Here is a 26,337-nt window from a genome sequence, read left to right on the forward strand (position 1 = left end):
ATTTTGAAAGAGCTTTTATATCATGAAAAGCCAGCAATCCTAGTGTATAAATATTGCTTTTCCATTAAATATCAAATTAAAAACCTTTACTATGAAAACAAGTATCAAGCAGTGATCTCATTTTTTACTGGTATATTCTTTTTGATCTAGGTAATAAGTAAAAGGAAGAAAATCTTTAAATAAATGAATTTAATATAACGTTTTAAAGTTGGGAGCAGCGAGGTGGCGCAGTGGATAGAGCACCAACTTGAATTCAGGAGGACCTGAGTTCAAATTTGTCTCAGACACTTGACACTTCCTAGCTGTGTGACCCTGGGCAAGTCACTTAACCCCAGCCTCAAAAAAAAAAAAAAAAGTTTTAAAGTTGTTATTTTTAAGTCTGGTATAAGAAACAGTTTAGCTCACTAATTACCTGCAGCAAAATGCATTAAAAAGATTTCTCTGTAAGCTACATTGTTGTTATCTGTGACTAGCTGGAATTCAGAAAACCCCATAACAAAGATTTTATAATTTCCCTAGCTGATTCTCATGCTTATTGTTTCCTTAGAAATGTACTAAAACCTACCTCTTAAGACAAAAAAAAAAAAAAAAAAAAAAAAAATGCCATTTTAGGAGCATGGCTTTGGTGGGGAGACTGGGACAGAACACAAGAGAGTGATGCAAAATATATACTTAAATGTTCTGTAGACTAAAAGGTATTAAATAATTTAAGAAACAATACTCAAAAATATGTTTCTGCTGGAAAAACTAGTTCTTTGGAATGACATAAAATGAATTTTCATTATATTCTGTTTTTCTATGACTGGATAATGTGACAATTTCCATCTCTAGGAAAATTATCAAATGTTGAGGATGTTATTCTTTCATAGTACTGAGCACTTAGACATCCTTATCAATAAATCATCAATACATGACAAAATCTACAAATGCAGGTAAGTATTGACACACTAAAATTAAAGACTTGACAGCTGTTGCTTGAGCTTTAATTAAATTTATGAGGAACCTGTTCACATTCCAAACAAAATTAAGTTTGGCATATTGTCGAGTATTTGAAAGTTTCTCCATCAATAAAAGAAAAAAGAAAAGTTTTCAAGTTTTTGAGAATTTTCATTGATTGCAACCTTGGATAAAAAAAACCCAAACCCAAGATGCTAGGGATACAAAGACATTATGTTGGAGGAAATAGAATGTGCACAAGAAAGCATAGTATAGGGAGAATGTTGATAGTCAGAGAACCTGCTGTCACTTACATGGGTGACCATAGGGCAGAAAACACTTTTAACATTCATAATTAAATACAAATTTTGCTCAAAATATGGGGTTTAGATTTTTAACATATATAGTGATGTTCTTAAAAAAACAAAATTTAAAAAGTAAAACTTTTATTGACATCAGTAATAAAGTTGACTAAGAGTTTTCAACATTTAAAAAGGACTTTCACATTCTCACTGTTTTATTCAACTATTCAAACATCCTTTTTTCTAAATATTCTTTGCTGATTAGGAAATTAAAAACTTGTGTACATTAGAACATATTCAACAATTATACAAAGGATTGTGCTCTCCAGTCAAATCTTCTTAGAGGGGGGAAAAACCAATTTTGTTCATCACAACCAGGACAGGATAAAAATACCACTCTCCTTGGGAGAGATTTGTACCTGAATTTAATAGAAAGAAAAGATAATATGCAATCAATTATTTTTGTTTATAAAGGTCCCATTTCTTATCAAACTTTAGTGGGACAAATAAAAGACATGGATAAATGGGACATATAAGCCTTGCTAAGTTTCGCAGCTGATGAGTACATAAATGATGAGTTCATAATGCTCTTTATATTAGCATGTTAATTTAAATCTTTATTTTTCTAGAACTTAAGGATAAATAAACAAGCAAGAATATCAAAAGATATATTTTAAACCTACCAGATCAAAAACCATTATGAAGCAACAATATCAAATTCATCAGTTATTTTAAAAGATGTTCTGTGAACTAAGATTTTTAACAAAATGTCAGCAATTTTCACTTGTCATCTTGTTTCTCTTATCTTTCCCAACTAAATACAAAAAATTCTGAGACAATTAAATTGCTCATCTTTTATATTTAATATTTTATGAACAATTGTACAGGTAGATAAAATGACTTATATAGTTGAATAAATTTTTAAAATTAAATATTTTCAGTTAATAGGCATGTATTTTTCTTTCCCCTGCCTTCTTGTCTTTAGGAGGGAAAAATACTTGTAACAAACACACTTAATGAAGCAAAACAAATTCCCATATTGCCATGTCCAAAAGTGTGCCTATTCTGAGTCTTGAGTCTCTCTCTTCTCTTTCAGGAGTTGGGAGTATTTGTACATCATCTGTCCTCTGGAATCTTGCTTCCTCACTCCATTGATCAGAAGTATCTTTCAGTTATTTTTCTTTACAAAGTCATTGTTAATATTACAAACTATTCTCATTCTGCTCACCTTCCCTCTGCATCAATTAATTCAAATAATTCTCAGGTTTCTCTGAAATGACTTCTTTCTTCATTTCTTTAAAAACTTATTACTCCCCTTTTAATTTTTAAAATTTAATATTTTTTCCAGTTACATTTAAAACAATTTTTTACATTTATTTTTAAAACTTTTAAGTTCCAGATTCTCCCCCTTTTCCTCATTCCCCACCCATGAAGAAACCACAAAGAAAAAAGATTTCCCACCCTAAAAAAAAAACCCTCAAGAAAAATAAAAGTTATGTGCAGCATGAATATGGAAATGGGTTTACCTGTATTGGATTGCTTGTTGTCTAGGTGAAGGGAGAAAAATATGTAACACACAAGGTTGTCTAAGAGTGAATGTTGAAAACTATCTTTGCATGCATTTTGAAAAATAGCTATTACTATTAGAAAAAAAAATCAAAAAATAGAGTATGCTTCATACACAATCAGTTCCTTCTGTGGATATCTTTCTTCATTTCTTACAGGAACAATTGTATTAAATTATACTCATATGCTGTAATTAAGCCATTCCACCATTGATTTGTGATTCTACAACTGGTCTCCTTTGCCACTATAAAACGAACTGTATTTGTAGATGAGACTTCTTTGATTACCTTGGGGGACAGTAGTCATCATAATGGTATTTTGGGGTAAAAGCATCTATAAAATTTAGTTAACAAATTTTCTGGAAAGGCTAGAACAACTCAGGTACCACCTACAGTGCTCATTTTCCTGCCACCCCTACTTTTATTCCTTTTTTTGATCAATTCTGCCAATCTGATGGGAGATAGGACTTCGAGTTGATTTGTTTTCTTCTAATCACTGATAATTTTTTCATATGCATAGACAGCTTAGATTTCTTCTATTGAGAACTTCTATTATTGTTTGTCCATTTCTCAACTCTTTTATAAATTTGATCAGTTCCTTATGTTAGAACTGAAACTCCCATCAGGGAAATGATGCAAATATTTTTTCACTTTTTTTTTTCTGAGGCAATTGGGGTTGACTTGCCCCAGGGTCACACAGCCAGAAAGTGTTAAATGTCTTAAGAACTCAGGTCCTCCTGACTTCAGGGCTAGCACTCTATCCACTGTGCCATCTAGCTGCTCCAGTTAGCTTTTTTCCTTTTAATCTTAGCTATATTGGTTTTGTTTGTGTAAAAACGTTCTAATTTTATATAACCAGAATTGTCCATTTCATCCTCTCCAATTCTATCCTTTGTTGGGGTGGGTGGGTGCAAGCGAGAGAAACAGAGAAATTGATCAGCCATTTGGATATACAACATAAGGAGTTGGTCTAAACCCAGTTCGACTTTCCAATTTTCTGGGCAGTTTATGTAATAGTTACTTTCAGTTATATCTGACAAAGTCCAATGATGTACAACTGGCTTACAATCTCTTCCATTGCTTTGTGAAGATATGTCTACTTATTCTGAGGTATTTCTCTTAAGTTTTTAAAATCCCCTTTTTCATGTACTCTGTGAATGTACATTGATCCTCTTTTTCTCCTTTTTGACCCCAAAATAGTCATCTTTTTAAGCTTTACTGTGCGAGTTTTTGTTAGGCAACTTTACATGTCTGTTATGGAACATTTCATGATTCCAAATGTAATGTCACATCAAGATATGTGAAATTAAATAAACTACATGGTATTGTAGCTTCTTCAAATTCAGCTTTGATTCACGGTGCGAGTGGGTCTCTTAACAAGTTCAGAAACACTTTTATTGATATCTTTATTGCTCAGTGTCTCTTGTCTGGAGGAAATTAAGGTAATTGTATCCAGTGATTCAATGTGACCTCTAAGTCAAGCTTTAATATTTAAGTTTTTTAACTTTGGCTTGACTCACATCCCAGTCATCCAGTGTAATGAGATGAAGGAGCTGATTTTTTTTTTTTGGTAGATTCAAATTATCATCATCACTAATAAATCATGTAGCCAACTTCTTCACTTTGTGGGAGAACAATGGAGGCCAGAGAAATTAAATAACTTGCTTACCATCACACTGACATCAAGTAGCAGAGCCAGATTCTCTACACAATATACTATGTTGCCTTTTTCTTACGGCTTCAACCATTCAAGGTGAAAACCACTTTAAAGAAGCAACTAGCCCTACAGTAGTAACCTTGTTAAAAAGAAATTCCATTACAATTCCAAGAAACACGTTTTGTGTGTGTAGTATATTTGAATGAAAACATTGGAAATCTCATTCCTAGCTTTTATGAATTGAAGACAGAACAAAGCTGATGTCAAAGCCTCTCTGTAATCAATCTGGATATGAAAAGAAAAACCCTGAAGGATAGTAAGCAAGCTACAGCACTAATGTACACTGACCATTAAGTCCATTTATTGATGGTCACTTCCCCAAACTCAATTTTCCTTCTCTTTCACTTTCTCTTATTCTATCATAGCTTTCAGCTTTTCTATTCCTCTGCCAGAGGTCTGGTTTATTAGTCTTACTGGTGACATCCAGAGCTTCATACATCCTTCAAGTTTGGTGTCTGGAAAATTATTTGGGAGTTCTGTTGAAAGTTGCTTTCAATGTTTTAGGTGGGGAATTTGACTACTCTCTGTATAAGTCATTCTAAAAAAAGTATGAAATTGTGCAATATTTATTCTACAGTGGGTGGGGAGCTGTACAGTGGAAAGGACTAGATTCGGAAGTAATTTCTACTTCAGGAAATTTAAAGCTCATAGCACAAGTGATATCAAGGTGAAAGGCCATCTTAGGCCCTCCAGACCAACTCCCACATTTTACTGATGAGAAAATAAGGTCCAGAGAAGCTTTAAGTGACTTATCCAAAGTCATAATATCTAACAAGCAAAAACTTAAAAACAGTTCCAATGCTCTTTCCACAATATCCCTCTCCCCGTAATACAAATAGTATATAATTGTGTATTTTTTATGATTCCATAGACAGAAATTCAAGAAACTATCACAAAAAAATTCATATAAATACACAGGATTAGTTCACCAACTAAACATTTATCGTTATCAGAAGTAGCTTTCTTATTTGAAACATTAAAAAAAAATAGAACTAAATATATATATATATTTTTAAATCTCAGAAACAGGATCTGGAGAACAAAACATCAACTGATAAGCCCACTTTGTACTCTCCTCCTCAGTCTTTTTTCTCCATTGTGACCTTTTATTTTTTAAAATATATTTTAATTTATTTTATTTGTGCTTATGCTTTACTTGGATACATACACATAAATACACAACCAACAAACAAGAAATCAAGAGAGGCTTTGTCACATCCTTAATGGTTGCAGTTGTCCCCTAGTGTTAGGTTCATATCTTTTCCTCTATGATGCACCTTTCATTTTGAAAAGGAATAGAAAAATATCTGATTTTTTCAAAATTTATTTCAATACAACTTAACAAAAATAGGTTTATTTAAGAAAAGTGAGATGATAGCTACTGTAGCAGTGGCAGACTTACTCCTTAATTGAAGTGCTGATGCCTTCCTTCTTTCTGATGTTGTTTTAAGCCCTGTAGAAAAGAAGAAAAATATATTACAAAGGGAATATACATTAGCTTCATAAAACTATTAACTTGGTAATCAACAAAAATACTTATCTGTACTTCTATACATTCAGATACTAATTTGCTTTGTGGTCATTTCCCAATTATACTGTCAACCAATTAAAATACAGACCTGTGCCTTATTCATTCTTGTGTTCTGAGTGACCTCAACATTAATAAATGAATTAATTTATCTTCGTGCCATGGAGAAGAAGATAAGGAGAAAAGTTTGGGAAACAAATCCATTGACTTGGCAACCCAGCCAAGTGTTACAGAAAGTGTTAATACACATGCCAGACCAATTTGCTTTTTGGTTTTCCTGTTAGTCAAGGGTTAGAAATATGTGGTTAATGGTTAATACATTTTGGACAACCCTACTGATGGGATTGGGCAGCAAACTAGAGATTCTGCTACATTCTGATTTAGGGATATAGCAGCTAAAATAGAACTGGAAGCATATAAAAACTGCTGGATTTTGACTCTTTAATTAGGAAACAGAATTGAGTAGATTCAATAAGTGCTTAGATATAAACCAAAATGATCCCCTATCAGTAAAACATAAACATTTTATAATGAGAGAGTATAGAACAGGTAAGGGAAAGCTTGGATTAAAAGCTGCATCCCAGAGAACTCTTTGTGGTTTGACCTTAAGAAAATCATTAATCCTCTAAAACTCCCAAATTGCAGGATTATTGCTGGTTTGCAAGGACAGATCATTGGTCATACCCTCCCCAATTCCCAAAACAATTTTCAAAATACTTTCCTAATACTTTATCTCAAATTTTGCTTTTAAAAACCCTGTGATGGGGCAGCTAGATGACATAGTAGATAGAGTACCAGCCCTCAAGTCAGAAGGACCTGAGTTCAAATCCAGCCTCATACTTCCTGGCTGTGTGACCCTGGGCAAGTCACTTAATTCCAACTGCCTCAGCAAAAAAACCCAAAACAAAACTCTGTGAGCCACCTAACAAAACAGCAAGGACTAGGAAAGAAAAGCTTTAAGGGTTTCAGGCATACAAGCACATAATATACTGTAGGTGAAGCTGTGAACTAGTCCAGCTCTTCTGCATATTAATTTGAAAAAATCCAAGCAAAAGATGAAAGTACCAGAACTTTCTAATCCAATGATCCCATTGTTACACATAAACACCAAGTAAGTTAAGCAAAGGAAGATACCATAAAAACCAAAATACTCATAGTTGTGTCTTTTGTGGTAGAAATAAAATGGAAATGAAAGTTGGCATACATAAACTAGAAAATGTCTAAACAACCTGCCACTAAAATGTAATGGTAAATGAATGAATTCTATAAAATGATGAAGGATTCAGAGAAACACAAAAAGATGTATAAAATGATACAGATTAATGTAGGCAGAGCTAGATTTCTTTATAAGTCTATTCCTCGATTCTGAGACAAAGCCCTGATATTTAGAGTATTAAGAGCCAAATTAAAATTTGTTTACAGTCTAAAAACTGCATGAGTCTTAGTGCCCTCCATCCATTTCCCTGCTGTTCTTCCTTAATCACTGCATAGGTACAAGAAGACTATAGAAGACAGACAGGCCATTTTAAATATTTCATATTTTCATAAGTTGTTGAGGCACTCCCCTACTACCACACACAATTCCTAAAGGATTAAAAGTGGTTCTTCAAAGAGCACTGGCAAGAGGAAAAAAAGATTCCACTAATAACTTTGATATGTCAGGATGGATCTCCTGTGACAAACTTGTAGGAGTATATCCTCATCTACATATATCAGATTTGTTGGTGTCTTTTGCTTTTCCATTACTGGAAAATTATTTCTAGATATATATATTTAATTATACAAATAATATATCATTATTTCTACATGATCTCACCACACCCCCTTTTCTCCTACCCCGTAATAAGACCCCTCTAATAAGAAGGAAAAACATTTGCAAACCTCCACATTTCCTAGAAAGGAGAAAAGTAACTTCCTCATTTTTCTCTGAAGTTTAAATTGGTCATTATGATTACTCAGCCACCTGTTTTAGCACTCCCTTTAATCCCACTGTCACAGCAGTAACTTTTTTCTTTTACACAATCAACATTTGAATACTCCTTTATTACATTATATGACATTGTAATAGCTCCATAGGAGCTCATTTCTGATCTCTAAGGACTTTATATGCTATACTTAAAAACAAACAAAAAACCCAACATATTATAAACAACTTTAAATATTAACAAAATTGGCTAATCTTATATTTAAAGGTATTTTCATTTTTTAAATGAGTTATAACATAAGGCAACTATAATACTAATTTCAGTTTTAATAAACAAAATCTTTTATAAGAAAAAAATAACCTGAAAGTATTTAGTTTTAAAAACATATAACTAGGCTGTCCCAAAACTTCAGAAAAGGAACTTACAAAATAGACAATAACCAAAATCTCTTTGCAGCTGCAGAAAAGAAGCTTTATGTCTACAGAAGCATTCAAGTAAAGAAGCAGGTTTGTCACCTACCAGATAGTAACCAGTATGATAGCCACTCATGTACCAGGCTATTAACATACTTCCCAAAGCATCAGCATCTTCAGGAGAATCAGGAGACATGGGAGGAGGTGGGGGAATCAACTGCAAATGGTAAAATACTTATTATTAGAGACAATAAGCAAAAAGTGATAGATGACAATCCATTTACATAATTAATCTTTATTGCTGTATGCAATTCTTTATATAAAATAAAGATTAAGTTAAAGAATATTTAGGAAAGAAACCAGCTAAAAATAAACCCACAGAATAATTTAAAATGAAAAATGTTATTTCTAAGTATAGAAAGAACGAAGACTAATAAAAATGATTTCTTAAAAAAGGATGATCTAAGATTATGAATTAATTAATCAGAACAGAATCTTGAATATTTTCTTCTTACTAAAAAAATTGTGGAGGCAGCTAGGTGGTGCAGTGGATAGAGCACCAGCCCTGAAGTCAGGAGGACCTGAGTTCAAATCTGACCTCAGACAATTAACACTTCCAACCTGTGTGGCTCTGGGCAAGTCACTTAACTCCAATTGCCTTGGGGGAAAAAAACTGTCTTATGATCAGAGATAGATGTACCACAGGGCTGGTCTGAGAAGAAAGTTACTTACGCATCCATCCTCCCACCCCCCTCATACACATCCACATACATACCCAATCTCACACAATCCATAATATGAGAAATATGTTCTTCCCAGTCCCAAAATTCTTTTGGTCTGTCTCTGACACTCCACCATTTAGAAATTCATTATTTTAGGTTAAAGAAACATTAAAATGCAAACCTACTTGAGATTACTGGGGAAGCAAAAAGGATCTAAGGTAGGTGGAAATGCAGAGCAGAGATGAGTTTTCAAGGCCAAGCTGGCCCCAAAACAATTCAAATAGCTTTTTCTACTAAACTCACTTAATAATATAACTTATGAAACTCGCATAGATAGGTAGATAGAAGGGTATCTATGGCCTGAAGAAATGATGAATGTTTAGAAAAATTAATTAATATTAAGACCTTTGTCCCCTTCTTGGGAGAAAAAGCTTAGGTTATTAGCAATCCTAGATCCTAGCCAATATATTAGAGCCATCCTGTACCAATTATTTAACCTAGTAAGTCTATGATACCCTAAATCTCTCTTGAATATATATAAACCTGCCTTTCTTGCAAACCTAAAAGCTTGAATTAATAAATTCATTCATTCATGAAAAAAAAAAAAAAAAAACTTATGAAACTCAATTTTTTAGGAAGACTCCTGAAGAGTTCAGATTAATTTGAAATCAATACTTACTGGTGGTCCTGAAGGAAATGGTGGAGGCCAGCCTGTAAGGAAGGGTGGTGGGCCACTGAATTTCAGTCCAGGCTACAATGAAGTATTTTTTAAAAAAAAAAAAGAAAAGTAAATGGCAATTTCAAAATGAAAGGGTCTAACTGTCCTAAAACAAAATGAAATAATACCATCTGAAATTTCTATCTTAACAACAACAATAACAATTAGTATTTAGTTCTTTGAGATTGCAAAAACACTTCACAAATATTACCTCATTTTAATCTTCAAATTAACTCTGGAAAATAGATGCTATTATTATACCCATTTTACAGATGAGAAAATCAAAGCAGAATGACTTGACCAGGGCCACACAACTAATAAAGCTGGATATGAACTCGGGACTTCCTGAGTCCATGTTCAGTACCATATTGCAACCTAAGTCTAAAATGACATTTATTCATCTCAGTAAGTCTAGGCAGTTATTAGCAATATGGGCTCAAAAAGACCCATTTAATTAGCTTCATGCCATTGAGACACTTCAAAAAAGATAGGTAACTTTTTTGCTACTTTCATTTTTATTTATTATTATTATTATTATTATTATTATTATTATTATTATTATTTTGGTTTTCATTCAAAATCAAAGAGGGCAAAAAAAGGGATAGCAATAAACTATTTTGCTTTTTACATATGGTCTATCATAGTATTTAACTTCTTGATTACAATTTTCATGATTTTACCTAATAAATAAATTACTATGTAAAAATAATCAATTAATTATATTTCAGAAGAAATGCAATTTATGCCCTTAAAATAAAAGATGAATTTCAAATAACACAGATGATGAATAGTTTTAAGCCTTAATTTGCCTATCTTAAAAAAGGGGGGTGGGGCCTTTCCAAACTGTAAGCACTATTCATATGACACAAAAATGGTCACAAAAAAGGGTTTTTGGTTTATTATGGTCTTGTAAATTTCACTGATGGAACTCCCAGTAAGGAAATCTATCTATCAATAATCATTTGTTAAGCATTTACTACTTAAAGCTACTCTTAAAGCAATACTAGCTAGATCTAAAAGGCAAAACAAAAACTTTAAAATTATCTAATAGTAGATAATTTCTTTTTTCTAAACTCCTCAGATTAAATGCTTGGATAACTGTAAATCTTTTTTTCCAGTCATAAGTCTTTGGCTACATTGCTGTTTAGCCATGTCCCACTCTTAATATCCTCTTGGATTATACTGTCCATGGTGCTTTCTTGACAAAGATAATGAAGTGATTTGTCATTTCTTTCTCCAGTGGATTAAGTCAAACAGAAGTTAAATAACTTTCTCAATGTCACACAGCTAGTAAGTGCAAATTCAACTTTCCTGATTCCAGACCCAGTGTTCTAGCCATTGAATCATTTAGCTGTTTTTGACTACACAGCCTTAACTAAAATGACAAATATTTAAGCTTTTTCAACCTAAAGAAAAGAATATAACACTTGATCATATCGACCTGTCATGACTATTAATGTACACTGTTCAACTACAATAAAAGGATCTGTTGTTTTACAATAATAACTGCTAGTTTTCATATAGTACTTAACAGTTTACAAAGCACTTTATAAATTTCATCTTCACAATAATCCTCTAAAGGGTGTTATTTGTCCACAGCCTTCAGGAAAGGACAAATGAAGTTAGACTTCATAATTCTTAAGTGGTCACTTCTTCATTAACTCATCTTTCTTAGTTTCCAGGGATACAACCTTGTTCAATCTCTTTTTTATTCTCTGAATTCATTAATTTCACAGTAGACTCACCCAGCAGGTTAAAGCGGCCCAACTCATATTCAAATAACCTAGCGTCATATTTCAAAGGAAAATTCTCTATCTTCTAAAGTTTCATTATTTCAAATATAACTAAGCAACTTTCCAATGCTTACCTTGCCCAGCCCTGGCACTGGGAGAGGAAGTGGTGGTGGAGGAGGGAAATAAGAATTCCAATGAGCAGCTTTGGATTTGATTCGATTCTGTTTGCTTCCAGGTGATCTGGAGGACTTTTCACTTTCATCTGTTGAATACTGACTTTGACTTTCATTTTCATTCTTGGGGAAAAAAAAAAAAAAGATTAGTTTTACCAGTTATGGAAAAATTACTAATTAACATAATGGCCACAAGACCTTAATGCCAACACCTTGTTTCAAACTGGCAACTTGGTAAATTGTAGTGCTGTATTAAAGCATATTTTATGGTAATTATAGCTTCTAAAAATCTGCAATATAAAAGACTGTAAAACTCTGCACGCCCTTTGATCTGCTGAATAGTCTCACTACTAGACCCGTACCCCCAAAAGATAAAAAAGAACCTTTTGTATGCAAAAATGTTTGAAGCAGCTCTTTTTGTAATGGCAAAGAAATGGAAGTTGTGTGGATGCTCATCAGTTAGGGAATGGCTGAAAAAGTTATGGTATATAAAAGTAATGGATTATTATCGTAGTATGAGAAATGATGAGCAAGATGATTTCAGAAAAGCCTGGAAAGACTTCCGTGAATTGATGCTGAGTAAAATGAATAGTACTAGAACACTGAACATAGTTAACAAGATGATTATGTGATGGTCAACTGTGATCACAATTCAGTTGATTCAAAGTAATTCCAATAAATTTGGGAAGTAAAGTGCCATCAACATTCAGAGAAAGAACTATGGAGACTCATTGTTATTGTTGATCAAAAGCATAGTATTTTCAGGTTTTTATTTATGTTTTTTTCCTTCCCGTTGATCTGATTTTTCCTGCACAACATGACAAATATGGGGATATATTTAAAAGAATTGCACATATTTAACTTATGTCAGATTGCTTGCTGCTTTGGGGAAGGAGAAGGTAAAGTAAGGAGGAAGAAAAATTTAGAACACAAAGTTTTACAAAATGAATATTGAAAACTATGTTTACATATATTTAGAAAAATAAAGTACTATTAAAAAAAAGTAAACATGCAATATAGATTTAAACACCACACTGACCTAAATGCAAAATAGCTTGTATCAAGAATACAGATCCTGTTTTTTTCTATACTTTTATCTTTTTACATCTGTCTATATAAATAGACTTCATTTTAGAAATGCAATGTATATTCATACAAAAATACTACATATCTTTGACATTTAAAAATATTAATTTATATTGCTCTAATTCTTCACAAAACTTTCAGTATACCTCAATCAATTGAATTTACCAAAAAGTGACATATATGTTTTGTAATGAGGCAATTGGGTTTAAGTGACTTGCCAAGGGGGTCACACAGCTAGGAAGTATTAAGTGTCTAAGGTCAGATTTGAAGTCAGATCCTCCTGACTTCAGGGCTGATGCTCTATCCCAGGGGTTCTCAGACTACGGCCCTCGAGCCAGATGAGGCCTGCCGTGTTATGGCAAATGGGCTGAGGGGCAAAGACAGTGTGAGTTTTTATTTTTACTATAGTCTGGCCCTCCAACAGTCTGAGGGACAGTGAACTGGCACCCTATTTAAAAAGTCTGAGGACCACTGCTTTATCCACTGTGCCATCTAGCTACCCCTCAAACGATGATTTTAAAAGACATAGAACCAAGTTTTATTCTTAATTTAATAGTCTATCGCTAAGGCAATTATATATTTATGTTCTTACTTCATGAAGAGTTTCTTCATCATGAACTCCTTCACTATTTGGAAGAAGAAGATCGGACAAATTCTGTTCTTCTTTATTTCCATAGCCAGTATAAACTACAACACATGTCCCTCTCTTCAGATCAGCTGACGCAATAGTAGCTGGATATATGTTGCCATCTTCAGACCAAACTGCACAACAAGCATCACCAACTTTCCACTGCAACAAACCAACACCTTTTAAAAACTTTTATTTACATATTATATATCCTTATCTATGATATCATCAAGAAATCATCAAAACAATTAGCCTGCTATAATTTTAATTAGGAGCAATCAATAAAATTAAAAATTTATTTCCTGAAGCTGAGTTTGATAAATAAATCTCACATGAGTTTTATGTACACATACCTCCTAAAGGAGCAAGCAATTTTATGCTTAAATTAAAAGCTTCAGTGATCTCAAATAAGAGTATTACTTTTACACAAACAGTATTAGTGTGAAGCTCAAATTAGACAATGTATATAAAATATGCTTTGTTAATCCTAAATCACTATATAAATGCCAGAAATTATGTTGAGCTAAAAAAAGCATTACTTTTTCAATCGACAATTTCATTTTACTTAATACATTAAAAAAGCCAACTTTATGTTTTTAAATACCTGTTTCAATGGTGCTGGATTAGTTTTTTTCTTGTTTCTGTTCTTAATATTTTTTCTTTTGGGTCCAGCACTTTTTTGTTTGTCTGAGGTTTCAGAAATTTCACCATTCTTTAAAGCATTCTATCAAAGTAAACATAGATGTTACTTTTACTTATAAACATTTAGATTACCATTCATCTCTTACAAACAGGTTACTAAGTCACACTCCAAAGCACAAGGTTTCCACATCTTTATCATTCCATTCATTAACAGGACAAAATAAACTACATTAATAAACTTATTATAAAATATTCTTTACCCTACACTCTATTGAAACTGTTCTTTCAAACATCTCAACAAATCTTGATTTGTTGGCACTGAAACAAGTTGTTTCACCCTGAGCAAGTGATTTGCCTTCAGGGAATTGGACTACAGGATCTATAAGACATCATCTACTTCTAATTTTTTTCTTTTTATTATTATTATTAAAGCTTTTAAATTTTCAAAATCTATGCACAGATAATTTTTCAACATTGACTCTTACAAAACCTGAATTTTCCCATCCTTCCCTCTACTCCCTCCCCTAGATAGCAAGTAATTCAATATAAGTAAACATATTTATACAATTATCTTGCTGCACAAGGTCAGATCAAAAAGGAAAGAAAATTAATAATAAGAAAAAAAAAACACCACAAAATAACAACAGAAAGAGTGAGGATGTTATCTTATGATCCACACTCAGTTCCTGCAGTCCTCTCTCTGGGTGTATATGCTCTTCATCACAAGATCATTGAAACTGGCCTGAATCATTTGATTGTTGAGTCATGTCCATCAGAATTGATCATCATATAATATTGTTGTTACTATGCACAATGATCTCCTGGTTCTGCTCATTTCATTTAACATCAGTTCTTGTAAGTCTCTCCAGGCTTCTCTAAAATCATCCCGCTGATCAATTCCTACAATTAACAAGTATTTTCCATAACACTCATATACCATAATTTATTCAGCCATTCTGCAAATGATGGGTATCCATTCGGTTTCCAGTTTCTTGCCACTCCAAAAAGGGCTGCCACAAACATTTTTGTAAATGAGGGTCTGTTTCCCTCCTTTAAGATCTCTTTGGGATATAGGCCCAGTTACTTCTAATTTTCTAAGAATCTAGGAGGTAATTTACAAAGTCAGTAAGGAATCTTAAAAAATTAAAATAAGTTTTAAAAAAGGGACATTATGAAATTCAAAGATGTTTTTCTAAGTCTTATTGCAGTTTTACGCTAGCAAAGATTTATATGTATAAAACTTCCAGAGGTATATACCCACACATTCTCACACACACAAACAGGTTTGCACACATACTTTCCCACAGAAGGGCAAAGTCTAAAGCACAAAACAGACAATTTTGCCCATTCTACAGCAAAATTAACTGTTAACTTTTTTAACTCTTGAAGGCAAGCAATGTGGCATAAAGATCCCTACCTGAATAAGCAGTGAGATGAATTTTTTCTACTCCCTGCATGACTTTAGACTTTGGATACAAAGAGAAGGATCTATAAAGGCCCTTTTCCCAACCTTTAAATTATCAGTCTGTTTGTCATATCTACTGGCCTTTTACTTAGGTATGCTTCTGTTCTGGTTAAACGTTACAACCATTTCACATTGCTTAGCATTCCTGTTTCCCTGATTTATTGATGCCAATACTCTATCCTGGTTCGGATATCTTTCTCATTGTTCCTTTTCAAGATCTTTATTAAAAACTCTTATGATTTTCCACTGTCAATCAAAAAAGTCTAAATTCTTATTTTTCCAATCTAACCCCTAATTATTTCATGCAAGCATATGTGCATGTACATACAAGCATCCTCTCTCCAGGCAATGTGAACTCCCCCTCTCCTCCCAATAGTTTACTTCTGTCTGCTTTATTGCTTCACCTCAACTCTGCCTGCTGAAATTCTTCCCCTATACTGAGACTCATCTCTGGAGCTACTTTCTCTATGAATTCTTTTTCCCTTTCTCTTTAGCTCTGTACTTGGAGTAATTCTCCCTTCATGTCACAATCCTGAGTATGAAAGGCAATTGTGTGTTCTTGAAGATCATGAAAATGGAGTGCAAAGTCTGGCAGCCTCTACCAAGGAATTATGGCACCAAGTCCTTTCTTAAGGACAGCCTGGTTTTGTTATCTGAAGAACAGCTTAACTAAAAGAAAGCAGCTAATTACCAGGAGATTGACAAGCAGATTATGAATCCTTTTCCTCATTTAACCAGTGAAATAAAGAACACAATTTTTAACCTACTTCTCCCCCTCACTTTGCTGTTAAGATAGATGACATAGCAAAGAGCATCAGGAATGAGTTTTTAAGAACATTTATAAATATTTTAGACTATTTAAAAACTTATTATTTCATATGCAAAGACCAACTTTATATGAAAAATAAAACAGCATTTTTGTTGTTTCTAACAATCAACAATAAAGTGGACACACTTAATGGTTGAAAAATTGTGAAATATGAATTGAAACGGAATTATTACTGCATTATAAGAACATTGGGTTTCACATGCTAGCATAATGGTAGATATCTTAGTATTTTAACACATAAAATTTTTCATTTCTAGCCTGTCATGTTCCAAATTTTTCTCCCTTCCTTCCTCCCACCCCTTTCCTTATCCAGCATGTAATCCAATATATGTTAAATATGTTCAATTTTTCTATACATATTTTCACATTATGCTGCACAAGAAAAATCAGATCAAAAAGAAAAAAATTGAGAAACAAACAAAAGCAAGCAAGCAATTAACAACAAAAACAGTAAAAATACTATGTTGTGATCCACACTCAGTCCCCACAATCCTCTCCCTGGGTGCAGATGGCTCTCTCCATCACAAAGACCATTGGAAATGGTCTGAATCACCTCATTGTTGAGAAAACCCACGTCCATCAGAATTGATAATCATATAATCTTGTTGCTATGTATAATGTTCTCTTGTATCAGTGCACATAATTCTCTCCAGGTCTTTCCGAAATCATCCTGCTGATCATTTCTTATAGAATAATATTATATAACATTAATAGACAATATTATTTAACCATTTCCCCAAGTGATGGGCATCCATTCAATTTCCAGTACTGTGGTGCTATAAAACATTTTTGCATATGTGCGTCTTTTCCCCTTTTTTATGATACAGACCTAGCAGAGACACTGGATCAAAGACACTGTTTGATAACCCTTAGGGCATACTTCCATACTGCTCTTCAAAATGGTTGGATCATCTCACAACTCCACCATTTCCCACATCTTCTCCAAATCTTTTTCTATCATCTGAGCCAATCTAAGAGGTGTGTAGTAGTACCTCAGAGTTGCCTTAATTTGCATTTTTCTGATCAATAGTGACGTAGAACATTTTTTCATATGACTAAAATGGTTTTAATTTCTTCATCTGAAAATTCTGTTTGTAGGTTCATATATTTTGAGTATTTATCAACTGGAGAATGGTTTGTAAAGAATATTTCTTTTAAAAGATTCATTAATCCACGTTTCACTAATTCAAACTGGTCTCCCTTAATTGCTAACTAAAGTTATAGGTCTTGTAGCACAGTATGACAAAAAAGAACAAGCAATAATTTATGAGATTATTAGTGCTTACAATTCCATTACTATTCTATAAGAAATGATGAGCAGGCTGATTTCAGAAAGAACAATAGTACACAGTAACAAGATTATGTGATGATCAACTGTGATGAACTTGGCTCTTTTTTAACAAAGAGGTAATTCAAGGCAATTCCAATTGACTTGGAAAAGAAAATGCTATCCTCTCCAGAGAGAGAACTATGGAGACTGAACATGGATCAAAGCATAGTATTTTCATTTTTGTTGTCATGTTTGCTTGTTTTTCCCCCCTTTTGATCTGATTTTTCATGCACAGCTTGATAAATATGGAAATATGTTTACAAGAATTGCACATGTTTAACCTACATTGGATCACTTGATTTCTATAGAAGGGAAGAAGAGGAGAAAAATTTGAAAATCATTTTTGCATATATTTAGAAAAATAAAATACTAATTTAAAAAAAGGGGAGTATATTAAATGCAAGACAACTGGTACCAAAGTGAAAAAAGTTTTTGACCTTGAGCTACTTTTTTATTGGGCCATATAAATGCTGGATACACATTATATGCATGTTGGTCTGGGCTGGGTTATAGAATAGATATGCAGAGAATCTAAGGGGAGAGAAAAATAGGGGGGGTGGGGGGAGAGCTCGTGCATATGGGAGAAAAGAACATGCAAAACAAAGAGGGACCTGAGTTGGACCTTGAAGCAAAATAAAGACTCTAAAGAAAAAATACATTTGTACAAGTTTTACTGATAGGTTAATGCAAAATTCAATAAATGTGCTTTGAATTGGTTGTTGGGAGTCATAATTTTTCAGCTTTCAAATGGAAATGACATTAATGATGGGTCTTAAACAAAATCTGAGGAAGGGGTACCTAGGTGCAATTGGAAGAGTTCCAAGTCTAGAATCACGAAGACCTGAGTTCAAATCTAGCCTCAGACACTTACTAGCTGCATGAATCTGGGGAAAGTCCCTTAACCTCTGTCTGCCTCAGTTTCCTCATCTGTTTAAAAAAAAAAAAAAAGAAAAAGAAAAAAGTGGGGATAATAATAGCACTACCTCCTAGAGTTTTTATGATGATCACATGACATAACATTTGTAAAAACGCTTAGCACTGTGTCTGGCATATAGTACACACTATATAAATGCCAACCACCACCACCAACATTATACAAAAGTATGTAAAAACTACACTGGCCAACAGACTTCTTCATAAAGGGAGTAGAGATGAAGTTTGAACTGGTTTAGTGACCCTGAAGAGGTTGAAAATACTGAAATTTTGTAGCACTGTTAAAGATGCCAAATATTGAAGGTAAGAAATCAATGCCTATAAAGAAGACAAAGTACAGTAACACAGAATACCCTGAAAATTCTGGGTGCTGAGGGATTCCCTTGCTAGATTCTATGGCAACCAGGCACTCAGGATCGGTGGTGTCCTTAATTAAATCACCAAGAGAAATGCAAATCAAAACAGTGGGGTTTCACTTTACACCCACCAGATTGGCAGGGATGATAAGGAAACAATTTACTAGAGAGGCTATATAAACAGTCATGGAGTTATAAATTGGACCAATTATGGAAACAATTGGAAATTATTCAGGAAAACTCATCAAATTGTCTTTTTCATCAGAGATCCTAAATGGGTATATATACTCAAGGAGAACAAAAACAGAGATGGGGGGGGGGGATGAAAAAAACAAAAAACAAAAACAAAACAAACCCTATTGAATTGGGGACTGGCTAAACAAAGCAGGATTTATAAGTGTAGTGGAAAGATACTGTGCTTTAAGAAATAGATTTTAATTTAATTTAATGAAAACAGAAAAATGGGAAGACATGTATATAATAATAGTGGGGGAAAAAATGAAAAGTACCTGCAGGACCACTAATTATAATAATGTCCAAACCAAAACTGGATCAAAATGAACTGTAATGATCAATCTTTAGCTTGGAGAAGAGATGAGGAAACTCACTTCTAGAAAGGAAATTGAGTATAGATACTTAATGTTACACACACTTTTTTTCTTTTGTTATAAGGAAGAGTTGGAGGTGTAGGAATGGGGGTGGAGCATGTACAATAAAATGTTAAATAAAGATTTCTATTTAAATTTATAAATACACATTCAAGCTTAAATAAGAAAAAAAAGACACAAGCATTTAATACCTTAAATGATGCCACAGCTTTGTCATATGCTTTTATCAATGCTGTATCATCCCATATATCAGAATCATCACTCTAAGGGAAAAAAACAGTACAAATTACTAAAGCGTGAATTATATTGCCTTCAAAACCAAAACTGAAAATAAATATTAAAAATCAACATAATTACTAAGTAGAAGTGAAATTTGGCTTAAAACTATATTTCCCAAGATGTAGCCCTATGACAAATATCCTGAGGTCTTCCCTGATTTTATGGGATTATCAGCTGTAGGTTTAAATCCTACTTTTTCTTCTGTTAACAGGCTTTCAAATAATGAAGGAAATAGCATTTACTGAGCTAAGTGCTGGGGATATAAATATAAGCAAGCAACATAGTTTCTGCTCTCAAGGAAATTACATAATTAATATGAAAAAACATATAAAAAGGGTGCCAGGGTAGGAGGGTTCCAGGGATGATCTTGGGGGAAGCTGGATAGGTAAGGTAATATGTAAACATGGTGATATGATTTGGAAATGGCTTAGTTTGGGGCTATCGCAAATTCCTAGCCTTTCACCTTTCCATTTCCTTCCCAGCTTTCTCCACCAAAATATTGGTTCCTTTATCCTTCCTGGTCTCAGTTCAATCAGTCCCATTCTTTTTCTTCCTTTAGTCTTAACCCCAGAGTTACACCAGTTTGAAAAGATAGTACTATCCAATTTGGAACCTCTCATCCCTTCTTCATCTCCTGATGATCATACCATGTTAATTTTTAAATCATCTGGGCTAACTCTACCACAGCTATTTCTAGTTTCTATTGCTAAACTACTAGGGAAAGTTAAAAACAAAAACAAAAAAAACAATTAAAATGTCAAAAAAAGGAAAAAAAAAAAAAGAAAGAAAAAAAGAGGGAAGAAATATACTGGAAAATGTAGACATAAAATTTTTTTATTATCCCTTATTCCAGGGAGTAACTCTCTACTAAAATTTCTACCCTATTTCCCAAGCAAATAAATCTACCTCCTACAAAAGTTGAGGCAATCTCTTGTGAGAATTCTCAAAATAAAGACTAAGTAAGATTAGAGCCTTCAATTTTATTACTCCTCCTTCCACAACCTCTCTCTCTCTACACCTTTTCCTAGTCTTTCTATGTGGCCTTAGTCACAAAGATAAAGGTAATCTATTAAGGTTAATCTCTCTCTTTTTTTGGGGGGGCTGAGGCAATTGGGGTTAAGTGACTTGCCCAGGGTCACACAATGTTAAGTGTCTGAGACCACATTTGAACTCAGGTCCTCCTGACTTCATGGCTGATGCTCTATCCACTACACCATCTAGCTGCCCCTATTAGGGTTAATCTCAATCCTATACCTTTTCCTTCAGGAGTTAAGCCCTATCAATCATTTATTCTTCAGGTTTTTTTTTTTTCCCCCAATTGACCAATTCCTACATTTTTATAAACTCTTTAAAGGTACAGATTGTTTTTGTTTTTTGTTTTTTTCATTGTTATTTCCCAGCACACTGTAAACTCTTAATAAATGCTTGCTGACTGATTATTGCATAACATATTCAGAAGCTCCTCAATCCTTAAACATTTATCTTGATCATACTATTTAATGCTATCATTCTGTATTCTTTTTCCCGTCAAGCTTTTTAAACTGCCTACATTTACTGCCTAAGCACAGGTGATACTGGATCTAGAAAGGATAGCCAAAAAATGTTGAGGACTTGAACTAGTTTAGTTAGAAATAAGAAGAAAGGGGAAGAAAAATCCTGATCTTTTTTAGGAGCATCAATAGAACACCATGAGTGACTAAGAGGAAAGAATACAAAAGTAGCTTCAGAAAGGGCAAAAGATCTGACTTAAGTTTTGTATTCCTTTTTTCTTCTCTGCCAAATTACATATTATGTTGCCTGTGTCCATATCTTGTTTTAATAAACATTTGCTACTAAGTAAAATGATCCCCAAGAGTTCTACTCAATAACCAATAATTAAGTAGATGCTCAATAATTGCAACAGAGAAGTGAGAAGCCTCATGAATTCAAGAATTATCATTCTAAAAGGGTGTATCTTAAGAGAAACAGTCCAGTTAAAAAGAAGGGGGGAAAGTAACAAGTTGCAATTCACATTTATAGTGACTCCAAGGTTGCTAAGCCCTTTACATATATTAGGTCATTTGATTCTCACAATGATCCTCTGAGTTTAGGTGCTCATTATCAGTCCCATTTTTACAGAGGAAGAGACTGCTGAGAGAGGTTTTAAATGAATTTGCCCAGGGTCACACTGCCAATAAGTTTCTGAGGCAGGAAGAATTTGAACTTGGTCTTTTCAATTCCAATATCAATTAGCAATCAATCCAACCAATGAGCCACCTAACTATCCAGTCATCATGTGAAGAAATCCTTATTTTAGCAAAATTATCCAATAAACATAATAAGTACTTACTCTGTACCTGCCAGGCACTGTTTAGGGGATATATTTAAAAAAAAAAAAAAAAAGAAAGAAAGAAAAAAGAAAGGCAAGACAGGCCCTGTCCTTGACAAGTGCACAATGTAACAGGAAAAAAATGCAAATAATTATTTACAAAATAAACTAAATACAGAAATAAGTAGGAAATGATCAACAGAGGGAAGGCACTGGAATTTGAGAAAGCTTCTTTTAGAAAATGAGATTTAAGCTGGAACTTGAAGGAAGCCAGGAGGCAGAGAAAAGCATTCCATAGAAAGTTTTTCATACTAACATTGTGGGAATTTATACAATTAAGTATTTAGAGCTTGTGGAGTTGCTCACTGTATTTTTTTTTTCTGAGGCTGGGATTAAGTGACTCGCCCAGGGTCACACAGCTAGAAAGTGTTAAGTGTCTGAGACCAGATTTGAACTTCAGTCCTCCTGAATTCAGGGCTAATGCTTTATCCACTACACTACCTAGCTGGCCCCTCACTGTAGTTGTCAATGTTCATTATCAACTTGGAAGATCTTCAGAAGAGTGCCCCTAAAATTTGTGATGAATTTGCAATAAGATTTTTTTCAATGATTTGGATAAAAGGACAGACAGGACAGGATGATTTTCAGATGATTCAAAGCCAAGAGGGACAGTTAACACTAGGTACAGAATCTGAATTCAGAGATATTCTTAAAGGTCAAATCAAGAGGAAATGTAACAAAGATAATGTAAAAACCTTGTATTTGGGTTTTACAACAATACAATGCTTCACAAAGACAGAGTAGATACGGCTAGAAAGTATTTCATAAAAGAGATATGAAGATGTTGGTGGAAAACTTGAAAGCTTAATTTAAAGTCAACTGTGTGATTGGACAGCCAAAGAGCTAATGGGATCTTAAGATGCACTGATAGAAGCATAGTTCCAGTTACATGCAAATGACACAGTCCAGCTGTGCACTATCTTTGCCAAATCACATGTGGAATATGAGTTCTGTTTAGTTCAATTACTTTGTACTTATTTGGTATTTACTTTTCTGTGTACATATTATTTCCTCCCAGGAGATCATAACATGTTTGGCTTTGAATTTCAGAGACCAGGATAGGGAGCTAGGCTCAAAGTAGGTGTTTTAATAAACTGATTGTTGAATTTAAATGAAAGAGTGGGAAGAATGTAAAGCATTCTGAAGGAAACAAAAAAGAAAGTAAGCTTTAAAAAGGTGGCAGAAGTGAGACATCAAGGAATGAGAGAAAAATTAAGAATGAGGTGACCTACAGCATCAGATGCTGTAGAAATATATAGAAGGTAAGAAATAATCTGAGACAGTGGTGGCAGAAACTCAAATCCACGGGTTGAAGAAATGAATGATGGGGAAATTTCCATAATCAGTCTCAGGATAGAAGCAATGTGCATTAGAAATATGCATGAGAGAAAAGAAATGATTAGATGGAGTAAAATTTCAGTGAAGGCAACGGGATGGGGTTAGGGAAGATGCTCTGCGGTTTGCTCCCTGTATGGCCTGGGAGAGAAGCAGTTTCTCAGGAAGGCCACAGATGTAATCCACAAGGTTCTCCTCCACATAGAAAGGAGAAATGCTACCACACGAGTAAATAGAAGAATTTTTACTTTTTCTAGAACTTATCTCCAACACATACAATTAATTACCAATTCATTGTCACTAAGAGATCAGTAACCAGCGGGCAGCTTAAGATCCTAAGATTTCCAGTTGAACAGAACCTTAAAACTGTAGCTTCTTTCAACTCTCATTTAAAAGTTGAGGAAACTGTTCAAACTAACATATCGGAATGAGCAAGGAACAGGAGCCAAATAAGGCTGCCCCCGTTTCCCCCCGCTGCAATCTGCAAACATTCTTACTAAGCGGCTCGGCGCCAGGCACCGTAAGGAAGGGCCTGGGTCCTCACCGAGCTCTCACTCTAAAGAGGGAAGGCCGAGGGAAGATTACGTGGGAGGGGTATCTCGCAGAAGGCCGCGGGGAGCGGGAGAGGGGGAGCACCCTCTTGCAGAAGATAAGATTTCAGCTCGAGGAGCACCGGAGGGGGGGAAGGTTAGAAGACAGAGAATGCCCGAAGCTGACAAGGGGCAGAAAGTCCTTGAGTGTCACTTTCCGGGGGAGTGTAGGGGGGGGTCATGCGTGATTCCAGATCTAACTCCGTCTGAGCAGCCCTTCAGGAACTGCTCTCTGCCGCCGGAGCGTTCGTGCGTGCTGCGCTCCCCGGGAGGGTGGCCCGGGTGAGCTCCAGACCCTCGCCGAGGAATCCCGGCTCCGCCGCGAGCCTGAAGCTCCGGGCTCGTTCGCCTCTAGACGACCGCGGCCTCGAGAAGCGGGAAGAAGATGGAGCACGTTGGTCCCCGAGGGGGAAGCCTGTGCCAGGGGCACGGTCCCACCCTTCGGCCACCCCCGCCCGGGACAACCCCACCCCCACCCACCCCCGCCTCGGGTTCCCTTACCTGCCCGGTACCTCTGCGGAACAATACCGGCTCCTCGTGCTCCCGGACGCCGCTGCCCAACGCGGCCATGGCGAGTGACTCGAGGGGCAGGCTCCACGGCTCAGCTCCGCCTCTGGAAGACTTCCGGTTGTGACAGTTTCCTCCCGCCCCTAAGGCTGTTGGGAGAGGATGAGGAACGCGGACCGGATAGGGATAGGACACGCGGCTTCCGGCTTCCGTGAAAGCGGAAGTACGCTGTCGAGTACGGCGGAAACAAAACAGTAGGACTTGAAGGGAGACGGGCGGCATTGGTGGGTGTGGGAGAAGAGCTGAGAGGTCAGAGAAGGGGAGGCTAAGGAAGGTAAACCCGTCGACCGATCCTGTCCCACTGTTAACTGTCCAGGTTCTCTAATTCGTATTTAACTTCATCTCTTCTTGGAACTGAGTTTAACCATGGAGTAACCTAACCACTCTTCCTATACCCTCAATTTGTCTTCTATTCCATTTCCTTCCCTGCCTCCCTACGCGCCCCCCCACCCCCACCCTCGCCATGAACTCATTACCTCCTTGTTCTTCAGTCCTTCACCTTGACCCTGACTTTCCTATCCTTAAAGTCTTCAGTAGATCCCACCGTCCCCGAAGTCATTCTCTTTTTTACAGCCAAACTGCTTAGAAAACAAACACAAAAGCTTTACTCTGTCTCCGCTTTCTTCCTTCTCACATTTCTCGGTCCCTTGCTTCTAGCATCCAACTCGACTCCACCTACTCTCCCCAAGGTCCCAAAAAAGGCCTTTCCCAGTCATACTTGCATACTTCCCTCCGTGGTTGTTAAACCGCTCCCTTGTTATCCTTGTTATTGCTACTTTGCTGGATCACCTCACAATTGGGGTCCCTCGGGGTTCTTCGGCCCCATTCTTTCCTCCAATACTGTGTTTCCTGGTGACCTCGTCCAATTCTGGGCCCAGTTATCATTTTCACTCGAGTAACTGCAATTGTGGCCCTGCGGATTAAGGTTCCAGAGCTCTCTCGATCTATAAAACCATTCAACTACTGTGGCAGCTATCGGCCATCATTATTGGGAGCCCTAGGTGGCGTCTAGGCGAATTAGGCTTGGAATCATGAGCCTCAGACATATTTTCAAAATCACCTGTTTTCCCCATTTAACTACTCCTATGTATCTTTGCCAAAAAAATCCAAATGGGGTCACTTGTCAACTTAGCCGAAGTAACTTTTTCTCAACTCTTTTAACTTTCCAGATTTCATGATTGAAAGCACCACAGCTTGTAATCATCCTTCTTTTTTCATTCTCCAACTCTTTCCTTTCTCCCTTCTTCCATATTCGAACAATTAACTCTTAAAAATTCTACCTATAATTACCATAAAGCTTTCTTCACCTCTTGACTTGAAAACCCATAAGTGGTTAGAAGGGGGAGGTCCTCTAGGAACCTGGCATAATGGGATTGGCCCGAGAAGGAGGAGGGAGGCGTGGTACCTGGAATCAGACACCGCCTCATAGGGCTGTGCCCCACCTCCATGTAGGACTTGCCTGCGCCTCAGAACCTCTCCTCCCTCAGGTCCTCCCACATGCCTTGAACTGCATATTCCTTGCTTCTAGAGGCTTTTTAACCCTAACAGTTATATGTCACCTGAATTTCCCATCCTATTTATTCTCCACA

General features: G+C 35.4%; 1 protein-coding gene across 3 annotated transcripts; it reads right to left on the reverse strand.

Annotated features, from left to right (window-relative positions):
• Window positions 1–1,365: 1,365 nt before the first annotated feature.
• LOC141551015 (survival motor neuron protein-like) lies at window positions 1,366–26,083 on the reverse strand. Of its 3 annotated transcripts, none has more exons than XM_074282226.1 (9): window positions 24,683–26,083; window positions 19,801–19,872; window positions 14,051–14,170; window positions 13,411–13,608; window positions 11,694–11,855; window positions 9,788–9,859; window positions 8,493–8,603; window positions 5,923–5,973; window positions 1,366–1,657 (listed from the first exon to the last, which is right to left on the reverse strand). In XM_074282226.1, exons 1-8 carry the CDS (start codon window positions 24,968–24,970, stop codon window positions 5,926–5,928), a joined length of 1,071 nt encoding a protein of 356 aa, XP_074138327.1. In that variant the 5' UTR covers window positions 24,971–26,083; the 3' UTR covers window positions 1,366–1,657; window positions 5,923–5,925. The 3 variants fall into 3 exon arrangements, with proteins under 3 accessions (XP_074138327.1, XP_074138328.1, XP_074138326.1); XM_074282227.1 differs by lacking the exon at window positions 1,366–1,657 and adding an exon at window positions 5,269–5,797; XM_074282225.1 differs by lacking the exon at window positions 1,366–1,657 and having other exon boundaries at window positions 5,829–5,973.
• Window positions 26,084–26,337: the final 254 nt, after the last annotated feature.

The sequence above is a fragment of the Sminthopsis crassicaudata genome, chromosome 1 (assembly GCF_048593235.1).
Source record: "Sminthopsis crassicaudata isolate SCR6 chromosome 1, ASM4859323v1, whole genome shotgun sequence".
NCBI classification, from domain to species: Eukaryota; Metazoa; Chordata; class Mammalia; order Dasyuromorphia; family Dasyuridae; genus Sminthopsis; species Sminthopsis crassicaudata.

Excerpts from the sequence above, each read along its gene's own strand:
- LOC141551015 (XM_074282226.1), bottom strand. The coding sequence starts at position 24,970 with ATGCCGCCCGTCTCCCTTCAAGTCCTACTGTTTTGTTTCCGCCGTACT. Across the intron at positions 19,873-24,682 it reads TCCGCAGAGGTACCGGGCAG|AGTGATGATTCTGATATATG; the intron begins GTAAGGGAACCC and ends TTTTTCCCTTAG. Across the intron at positions 13,609-14,050 it reads ATCCAGCACCATTGAAACAG|TGGAAAGTTGGTGATGCTTG; the intron begins GTATTTAAAAAC and ends GGTTTGTTGCAG.